The following is an 11,021-nucleotide window of genomic DNA, read 5'->3' as shown; positions in this document are numbered from 1 at the left end:
TTTTGGTTTTTTTAAATGGAAAGAACCACTGATTATTTGGTTATTAAATGCGTTATTTATGTCTGATTACTAAAATATAGGGTTCGACAGGTCTATTTCTTATTGTTTTAGAATAAAGTTAAAAATAAACCTTTTTTTTAGGTTCGTCGAAAAAATTAAATTTACAGTTTCCTGTACATTACGGTACTATAACAAAAAATGAAAAAAACATATTTCTCCAATCCGAAACACTGCAATCCATTAAATATTTCCGTATTAATAGTTGGTGTAATAAACATAATTATTTGTTTCTAAATATCAGAAAAATAATATCCCGTAATTTAAATACCGCCCCGTAATTTACAGGAAACTGTAAATTTCATTTCTTCGACGATACAAAAAGTCAAGACCCCTCACTTTAGAAATCGATATCTTCGCAACCGTTCAATAAAAAAAATTGCGACAAAGTTTGTTGTAATTACTGAACATTTCTACGTAACATATGTTAATTTGAAAATTTTCGGATTCACGAATTTTCGTTTTATAGCGAGTTAAATGAAAAAAGTACCCGATTTTTAATGGTACCGGCAAATTTGTCAACTTTGCGATTTTTTTCCTCGAAAACTATCCTACGAAAAAATTTAAATTTTGAACAGGTTGTAGCCTGATGTGTTCTTAATGAGTGGCATATTTTATTTTTTCGATATTCCATTCAGTTTCGCGGAAAATCGCGGTTTAGTAAGACGCCGTTATGTCGAAAACGGCTGGGTGGATTTTCTCGCGGATTTCACCAAAATATGTCAAATAATGACGGTTGTCGGATTCTGTTATCAGTTTTTCAAAATTAGAGCTCCCTAATGTTTATTTCTGTTTCTCTTTAATTTGTAATTCCTTTAAATCGCTCTTGAAAAATTAGGGAGCCCTAATTCCGAAAAACTGATAACGGCATCCAACAACCGACTTTATTCGACATATTTTGGTAAAAACCGCGTTGAAATCCGCCAGGTCGTTTTTAAAATAACTACATCCTACTAAACCGCGATTTTCCACGAAATTATATGGAATATCGAAAAAATAAAATATGCTCCACATTAAGAACACATCGGTTTACCACCAGTTCAAATTTGAAATTTTTTCGTCAAATAGTTTTGGAGAAAAAAAATCGCAAAATAGATAAAGTTGCTGGCACTCTCAAAAATCGGGTACTTTTTTCACTTAACTCGCGATAAAAAAAAACCGCGGACATGAAAATTTCCAAATTAAGATGTGGTACGCAGAAATGTTCACTGATTACAATAAACTTTACCGCAATTTTTTCCAACGAGTGGTTACGAAGATATCGATCTCTAAAGTGAAAAATACCGTAAAATCAGCAAATGCAATTATCTTGGTTATTATTATAGGTGGAGTATTATAACTAACATTATATGGACACTTTTTTTACATAGAATTTAATGAGAACAAAAAAATTTTTTAGGTTTTATATTTTGAGATTTGAGATATTTTGAGATATAGATTTTATTTTGAGACAATTTTAGTTGTTTTTAAATGGAAACAACCACTGATTATTTGCTTATTAAAAAGCGTTATTTATTTCTGATTACAAAAATATAGGGTTCGACAGGTCTATTTCTTATTGTTTTAGAATAAAGCTAAAAATAAACTTTTTTTTTAGTGTCGTCGAAAATTTAAATTTACAGTTTCCTGTAAATTAACTATAACTAAAAATTAAAAAAACATATTTCTCCAATCCGAAACACTGCAATCCATTAAACATTTCCGTATTAACAGTTGGTGTAATAAACATAATTATTTGTTTCTAAATACCAAAAAAATAATACCCCGTAATTTAAATACCGCCCCGTAATTTACAGGAAACTGTAAATTTCATTTCTTCGACGACACTAGATTTCGGCGTTTAGGATTTTTATAAAAAAGGTTTATTTTTATATAAACCCCATATTTTTGTAATCGGAAAAAAATAACGAATTTATTAAGCAAATAATCAGTGGTTGTTTCCATTTAAAAAAACAAAAATTGTCATAATATCTCAAAATCTAAAACCGAAAAGAATTTTATTACTCAATTTCTCGTTGCGGAAATACGGCATCCGAAGAATTTGTTACTATAGGGCAAAGAGGATCCATTTGAAATCTTAAACATAACCAATTAGGACCATTGGAGACCATAGAAATGATGATATATTGTCGAAACTGTTATGGGATTGATAATTATACCAAAACAACGATGAAATAAACAATTCATTATGTACAAAAATCTTCTGTACATTTTGGCCACGGTTAAACTGTATTGGGATTGAGAAGCTATGCAAACGTCTATGGGCTGTTGTAAGATGAGGACTGTCATGAGAAAAAGAGAAGGATAAATTTAGCCAATCAAACTTAATTCTTCCTGTTATCAATATTCAAATCTAAAGAGATACATAGAGTTACAAAAACAAGTTTGTATAAAACTACAATAAGGATTGTATTCTGCTATGGATGTGAAAACTGGACTTTCAATAGAAGAGAGGAATTGTTGGTCAACGTAGATGAAAGAAGGATTTTGAGGCAGATCTGGCGACCGGTTTGCGATGGAGATTGAGGCACTACAAAGAGCTTTGCAGTTTGTACGATGAGCCACTTATCTCCATAATTATTAAGCTTTAAAGATTGGAATGGGAGGGTCATGTATGGAAACAGTACGTATCCCTAAGAAGATATTAAATAACGATTTTGGTGGTATGAGGTGTTGTAAGTGGAAGACTAGGGATAGGCAAGAATGGAGGAGCCTTATAAAGGAGGGCAAGCTCCGACATTGGGCTGCTGCAGCATAGAAGAAGAAGATGGATTATTTTTACAACTTTTTTGTGCTAACTTTTGTTCATAAAAGTTTTCAAAACCATTAATTTATTAGAGATATTTAGATACACTCTTAATAATAAGATTTTTTATCAATTGGATATTTCAAGTCTGCTTCAAAGATAAATAGGTACTGATTAATGTATGATGAACGAATTAGACAAACGATTATTATGAACGATTAAGAAAAAAAAAAACTGTCAAAATGTCGTCGTAATATTCTTACGTATATTGTTATCTTTCCATTTAACATCTATTGGTTAATTTTTATATGCGTTAATATGGTTTTTATATACGTATACTTTTTCTTGATTATTATGAGTTATTTTTTGGCATTTTTATCCCATATAAAAAATGAATTAATTTAATTTTTTTGTATGGATTAAAAATACCAAAAATCGTTTAAAATATGATTTTATTTAAGTACTTGTAGATAGCGTCATATTTTCACATTTAACATCTATTTTCTTATTTTCCGTTTTTCTTACTATTGAAGAGTAACATTTTGACAGTTAACATACGCAATAAACGAATAACTTTTCCTTCTTTTTCAACTTCTTCATTTCTTCGATCAAATCATCCATCTGTTCTATTAGTTCTTTTTTAATTCCACTTTTTTTTAACACTGTATCTCATCACATTTTAACCTTTTTTCCAATCGAAAACTGTTACTTCTAACCAAAGGGTGCTATCCCTTATCAGTACGTCCACTCAAGTAACATTCAACACAAGTTGGGTTTTCGATACTAAGCGATCTCGAAGGCTGCTTCAAGGAAGACTTAATTTTTTTCGGACTTTGATCGGCATTTATAATCTTGGGTGATCTTCGCCCCGGATTTGGACTAACACTGTTATTCCTTGAAACGGAAGGGGTTGTTTTTTTCGATCGATTCGGACTAGATTTTCTTGACTGATTTGGGCTCGTTTTTCGCGATTGATTAGGACTGGTTTTTCTCGATTGATTAGGGCTTGCTTTTTTCGATTGATTCGGACTAGAGTCTTTTCGCGCGAGGGTGGATTTATGCGGGGATGAACGATTTGGCGATTTCCTTCTACCGGTTGTTTCATGCACTTCGGCTTTTGTAGTTGTTGTATGAGGCTTACCTAATTCCTCCACTTGGATTGGGTGGTAATTCTCCGGTTGGTTCGATGCTTGGATTAATCTTGCTTGACTACCGGTACTTCCAGCAGATAAGGTTGATGTCGTACTAAAGAAACATATATTTATTATTTATATGAAATCAACTCAAAATCAAATACAAAATTATAAAAAATAAACAAAGAAAAAATATCACTTTATAAGATTTTCTCAAATGACGTGTCTAATCTCAAGAAATATTTGGCAAGCCTTTGGAGATCTCTTTGGAATATCTTTGGAAAAACCTCTAAAAGTTCAAATTCCTATTAAGTAAATCCAAATTTCCTTAGATATCTCATGCAGTTCTTGGAAATCCTTGAAAAACTTTTTAACATTGTTTAAGATTGTTGACTATCATTTAAAAATCTTCAAATCCAAAGTACATATTTCAGATTCCAACCCAAACAACTCTGAGAAATTCCAGACAATCTATGGTAATACTAAAAATCCTTAGGAATGACTTGAAATGCTATTTGGATATGTCCTAGAAGCTCTTCAAAATACTCGGGTGATTGTGTTGAGTTGGAATAATTTTTCAAATCATTAGAAGATACTTGGAAATCAACAAGAAGAATCCAAGAATTCTTAAAAACACTCCGCAAATCTTGATATTTCATCCCAAGACTTTTTATAAATGCGGATGAATTTGAAAAATTCTGGCACATATTTCAGAGTCCAACCCAAACAACACTGAGAAATTCCAGACAACCTTTGGTAATACTGAAAATTCTTAGGAATGGCTTGGAATCCTTTTTCGATATGTTCTAGAAACTCTTCAAAATAGTCGGGTGATTGGGACATCACCAAATCATAAGAGCATACTTGGAGACCAACAAGAAGCCAATATTACATCCCAAGAATCCTTGGAAATGCTTGTAAATTCCTTATAAATTCTTAAAACTTCTAAAAAAAAACGTTGCAACCTTTCAACTCTTTAAAAATCTTAAAACATCTGTGTTGAAAATATTTGAAAATTCTCGAAACTCCTTGAAAATTTTTCAAATCCATTAAATAGTTGGAAGCAAACATTCTAAAATTACTTGGAAATTCTTTAAAAATCCCTGAAAATTGAGGAAATGCATCTGAAGTGCTTTTAAAATTACTGGAAATATTCTAGGTAGGTGGAAACAATAAACCAAATTGCATAAATACTTAATTATATTTAAGGATTACACCTCAAACCTCTGAAATGTCAGATATATCACAAACAAATTGCAAGAATCCTTATAAATTCAAAAAAATCTTTGGAACTCATTACAACCTCAGGAATTTTTAAATCTTAATCGGCGAAAATTGCAAATTCGAAAAAATTGTTGATCATTTCAAAAGTTTATTTCTCAAGAACTGAACGTGATTTTTCAAAACTGCTTGTTGCATTAAAAAGAGGATACTTTAATTAATAATTGGTGGTATTTCCACAAGGATCCTTCAAGAAATTAATTTTATAGCGTATTTTGAAAATTATCGATGAAAATTGCAAAATCGAAAATTTTATCAAAACTTCAAATATTGTTTTCTCAAAAACTAAAAGTTATTTTTCAAAATGGGTTAGTTCATTGGAAAGAGGACACTTTTATTAACACTTTGAGAAATTTTTAAACTCATATTCCAAGAAATAGATTTTATACGAATTTTTAAAACTTAATCGGCGAAAATTGCAAAATTCGAAAAAATTCTCGATCATTTCAAAAATTTATTTCTCAAGAACAGAAAGTGATTTTTCAAAACGGCTTATTGCATTAAAAAGGGGAAACTTTAATTAATAATTGGTGATATTTCCACAAGGATCCTTCAAGAAATTAATTATAGCGAATTTTGAAAATTATCGATAAAAATTGTAACATCGAAAATTTTATCAAAACTTCAAATACTGTTTTCTCAAAAACTAAAAGTTATTTTTCAAAATGGGTTGATTCATTGGAAAGAGGACACTTTTATTAACATTTTGGGAAATTTTAATAACTCCTATTCCAAGAACCGGATTTTATAGAAATCTTTAAAACTTAATTGGCGAAAATTGCAAAATTCGAAAAAATTGTCGATTATTTCAAAAATTTATCTCTCAAGAACCGAAAGTGATTTTTCAAAACGACTTTTTGCATTAAAAAGAGGATACTTTAATTAAGGTGATATTTCCAAAAGGATCCTTCAAGAAATTAATTTTATAGCGAATTTTGAATATTATCGATGAAAATTGTAACATCGAAAATTTTATCAAAACTTCAAATATTGTATTCTCAAAAACTAAAAGTTATTTACAAAATGGGTTGATTCATTGGAAAGAGGACACTTTTATTAACATTTTGGGAAATTTTAATAACTCCTATTTCAAGAACCGGATTTTATAGAAATCTTTAAAACTTAATTGGCGAAAATTGTAAAATTCGAAAAAATTGTCGATTATTTCAAAAATTTATTTCTCAAGAACTGATAGTGATTTTTCAAAACGGCTTGTTGCATTAAAAAGAGGATACTTTAATCAATAATTGGTGGTATTTCCACAAGGATCCTTCAAGAAATTAATTTTATAGCGAATTTTGAAAATTATCGATGAAAATTGCATTATCGAAAATTTTATCAAAACTTCAAGTATTGTTTTCTCAAAAACTAAAAGTTGTTTTTCAAAACGGGTTGGTTCATTGGAGAGAGGACACTTTTATTAACACTTTGGGAAATTTTCACACTCATATTCCAAGAAGTGAATTTTATACGAATTTTTAAAACTTAATCGGCGAAAATTGAAAAATTCGAAAAAATTGTCGATTATTTCAAACATTTATTTCTCAAGAACTAAAAGTAATTTTTCAAAACGGCTTTTTGCACTAAAAAGAAGATACTTTAATTAATAATTGGTGATATTTCCACAAGGATCCTTCAAGAAATTAATTTCATAGCGAATTTTGAAAATTATCGTCAAAACTTCAAATATTGTTTACTCAAAAACTAAAAGTTATTTTGCAAAACGGGTTGGTTCGTTGGAAAAAGGACACTTTTATTAACACTTTGGGAAATTTTTATACTCATATTCCAAGAAATGGATTTTATACGAATTTTTAAAACTTAATCGGCGAAAATTGCAAATTCGGAAAAAATTCTCGATCATTTAAAAAATTTATTTCTCAAGAACTGAAAGTGATTTTTCAAAACTGCTTGTTGCATTAAAAAGAGGACACTTTAATTAATAATTGGTGATATTTCCACATGGATTCTTCAAGAAATTAATTTCATAGCGAATTTTGAAAATTATCGTTAAAACTGCAACATCGAAAATTTTATCAAAACTTTAAATATTGTTTTCTCAAAAATTAAAAGTTATTTTTCAAAACGGGTTGGTTCATTGGAAAAAGGACACTTTTATTAACACTTTGAGAAATTTTCATACTCATATTCCAAGAAATGGATTTTATATGAATTTTTTAAATTTAATCGGCGAAAATTGCAAATTCGATAAAATTGTCGATCATTTCAAAAATTTATTTCTCAAGAACTGAAAGTGATTTTTCTAAACGGCTTGTTGCATTAAAAAGAGGACACTTTAATTAATAATTGGTGATATTTCCACAAGGATCCTTCAAGAAATTAATTTCATAGCGAATTTTGAAAATTATCGATAAAAATTGCAACATCGAAAATTTTATCAAAACTTTAAATATTGTTTTTTCAAAAACTAAAAGTTATTTTTCAAAACGTGTTGGTTCATTGGAAAGAGGATACTTTTATTAACATTTTGGGAAATTTTCATATTCATATTCCAAGAACTGGATGAGATTTTATATATCGTATTGGGATTTTACTAATGATAAATAAAGTTGTATCCAATGAAAAAAGTCCTATTGGGGCTGAACTTGATTATTATCTGCATCGTCCAACACCTTCAAGAGATACTAATTCCTGTGAATGGTGGAGTACTAAGTAATAGGTTTTTAATATCCGGCCAATTCGTTTAAAACACATCGAATTTTTCTGGAAATGTTGTAGAAGAAATTCTTGATAATCCAGATGCAGCTAAATTCATTCTAAAATTTCTTAGGAACCTGAGATAATCCTTAGGAATCATAGAACATTAATGAAAGAAAGTAATGACATAAAAATATTTTGATTTGATGGTAAGTTTTTTCCTAGGCCAGCAGAAGAAGTATTACAAATTTTCCAAATTTTTTAAGGAGTAATTTTATAAAAAATTTATTACCTTAAAGTTAAATGATTTGGTGTTTTTCCCAACCCAGATTTTGTCTTAGGAACGACTTGGCCAGTTTGGGAGTCCTCTTCACCTTCAGACTTAATTCCGGGATCTGGTTTTTCAGGTTCGTGTCTTTTCGGAGCATCTAATTCAAAAAAAATCAAATTACTCTGTTCAAATTACCCCAACAATCTACAAATCCACAAATAATTTACCTGCGGCGTCTCCTAAAGTTTTACTTCTAGATCTAAATGTAGTAGGAACATCATCGTGTTCCTGACTAATATTATCGTAATCGATATTTCCAGCTGAATGTCTTTGATTAGATTTCGATTTTTTGGTTTTTCCTAAAGTATGAGATCCTTGTATTATTATGGGTTTAGGTGCGGGCCTTTCTAAAGTTTGGCTATTCATTCCTTCTACTTTATGGCCGGTAACTAATAAAATACCGGGACCTCCGCCAGGTTTTGTGGCGGGTATTGACATATTTCTAACCGATTCTCTAATGATTTGTCGAATCGTTTTCAAAAATGCGTTTCTAAAATCAGCCGTGCTATTTGAAAGGACGTAAACTTTTTCAGATCTTCTTTGTAGTTGGCTTCTCAAATGGATCAATTCCCAAAGGAAGTGAGAATCCATGTCTTTAGCGGATGAAGCTCGAACTTGTACTTCAGTTACTGGGATAAGTACTTGGTATCTTATTATTTCAACTTCCGAAGCGCTGCTTTTACTGGATACGCCCATTAGTTTTTTCTTTTGGCGGAGCCTTTCTTTGCAAAGGAACACGACGGCCGATTTAAAAACGAAACACATCGCGTGTAATTCAAGACCTTTTTTGATTTTTCCTAAGAAATCGGATATGTTTAACCATTCAACACCTCCGTAATATAAAAGATCCCCGGGACTTAAATCGATTGGCTAAAAAAATAAGAATATTAAATTACATTTTTAAATAAATAAATCTAAAATTTCTACATGTACTTGTTTGCATGATTTTTGATGCTGTCTAAAAAGATGATCGAATATTGCTCCATATTCTTCATGGATCCTTTGCATCTCATTAATGTGTTCAGCAACTTTTTCCATTCCTTTTAAGGCCTCTATAATAAACCAAAAAAAAATAAATTACACATTTAAAGTTTCAAAATTTATTATCTTACCAACTAAATGCATATGTTCGTCACAATTTGAATCAGTCAAATTTCTCAATTGTTGCAACAACAATGGATATTTCAATATTCTTTGAATAGGTTTAATAAGGTATGATTCTAAAGTGGAGGAATGTTGTTGACGTGGATTTCTGGCAGCCAAAAATTCTTGCAGTGCTTGATTTCCTTCATCTAGAATTTAAATGTTTTAAAAAACATAAAATTTAATTTTTAATTTCTTACTTGGATGCAACACTTTTTGAGCTTTACTATGACTGGCACAGAAAGAACTGTACAATTTAAAATGATTAACGTAGTACAAAAAGGCGCTTCCAACGGAGAAAAGAACGTTTTTAAATTGCCCGGGAAATTCGAATTTGTGAAAATCGGGTTCTAACTCCAAAGCTTCCTCCAAGTTTTGCAAGAATTGTCGTTGAAAAGCAACGATTTCTTGTATGTTACCGAATAGAGCGTTAATTTCAGCGTTGGATAAGAAAGTTTCTTTTTTCAACGGTTCTAAATAGTTTTCTAATAAATTATTAAGGTGCTTCACGTAAGTTCTTTCAGTATCCACCAACTCGAGAACGACTTTTCGCAACTTTTCGGCATCACTTAGTTGACGAGATGGGGTCAACAACGCTTGCGAAGTGTTACTAATAACACTTCCGGTCGGGCTAGACTTTCGAGTCTCTACGGGAGACCTACAAAATCCAGTCACTTGTTCGGCAGTCTTTAATAAATTTTCAATTTCAAATGAATTTGTTCTTGAAGAAACTTTAGCCAACGACAAAACATCAGCTGTTGAAGTGATCGGATTTTCAGGTTCAACGCTGTATCTATCTTTACCAGGTGCCGGAACAATCAAGCCCGATATCATTTCTTCACTTATAACGGGAGGTTCCGATGGAGGAGGTGGACAAACTAAACTATCGATTATATCATCAGTTGCTCTTAAAATTCCCGCCAAATCTGGTGGTTCCGTTCTTGACGATCTCATCATCATGCACAGTGCTAGTTCTTCTTGTAGAACACTTTCTAAGTACATCATGTCTAAATCGGAGACTATGGCACCGTTTATAACCATTATTTCATCACCTTTAATGATTCCTAGAATTAATTACTTGTTAAAAATTTAATTGGATAATTAGTTGGATAATTAGTTAAGTTTTGGAAAGTTAAATTCTAAGAATTTGGTTAAATTTAGGGACATACAGTAAAAATTCGATATAACGGATCTCGTTAGAACGGACTTTGGATATAACAAAAAAACGGACTGCTTAGGAAGACTATTTTTTTGCTTGCAGAAGGGTACTTTCTGCTTGCAGATGGCTATTTACTACTTGCAGAAGACTAGATACTGCTTGGGAAGGCTACTTTCTGCTTGCAGATGGCTATTTACTACTTGCAGAAGACTAGGTACTGCTTGGGAAGGCTACTTCCTGCTTCCAAATGGCTACTTATTGCTTACTGAGGATTAGATACTGCTTAGGAAGCCTACTTTCTGCTTGCAGATGGCTATTTACTACTTGCAGAAGACTAGATACTGCTTGGGAAGGCTACTTCCTGCTTCCAAATGGCTACTTATTACTTACTGAGGATTAGATACTGCTTGGGAAGCCTACTTTCTGCTTCCAAATGGCTACTTTTTGCTTGATGAGGACTAGATACTGCTTGGAAAACTACTTTCAGCTTGCAGAAGGCTACTTTTTGCTTGC

General features: G+C 31.2%; 1 protein-coding gene across 13 annotated transcripts in view; it reads right to left on the bottom strand.

Annotated features, from left to right (window-relative positions):
• LOC111417827 (still life) overlaps positions 1 to 11,021 on the bottom strand; it is a 159,711-nt gene that overhangs the window by 10,310 nt on the left and 138,380 nt on the right. For 5 of the 13 annotated variants that reach the window (XM_071196979.1, XM_071196978.1, XM_023050213.2 and 2 more), the window contains exons 19-24: positions 9,550 to 10,413; positions 9,319 to 9,498; positions 9,140 to 9,258; positions 8,374 to 9,076; positions 8,168 to 8,303; positions 1,973 to 4,048 (exon numbers count right to left, since the gene is read on the bottom strand). In XM_071196979.1, coding sequence (XP_071053080.1) covers positions 3,529 to 4,048; positions 8,168 to 8,303; positions 8,374 to 9,076; positions 9,140 to 9,258; positions 9,319 to 9,498; positions 9,550 to 10,413 — 2,522 coding nt within the window. In that variant the 3' untranslated portion in view covers positions 1,973 to 3,528. Of the gene's footprint in view, positions 1 to 1,972; positions 4,049 to 8,167; positions 8,304 to 8,373; positions 9,077 to 9,133; positions 9,259 to 9,318; positions 9,499 to 9,549; positions 10,414 to 11,021 lie in introns of those variants that run through there. The other 8 variants (XM_071196981.1, XM_023050209.2, XM_023050217.2 and 5 more) reach the window with 5 other exon arrangements.

This window comes from Onthophagus taurus, chromosome 6 (genome assembly GCF_036711975.1).
Source record: "Onthophagus taurus isolate NC chromosome 6, IU_Otau_3.0, whole genome shotgun sequence".
In the NCBI taxonomy this organism is placed as follows: domain Eukaryota; kingdom Metazoa; phylum Arthropoda; class Insecta; order Coleoptera; family Scarabaeidae; genus Onthophagus; species Onthophagus taurus.
This window is presented reverse-complemented; position numbering and strand designations above follow the sequence as displayed.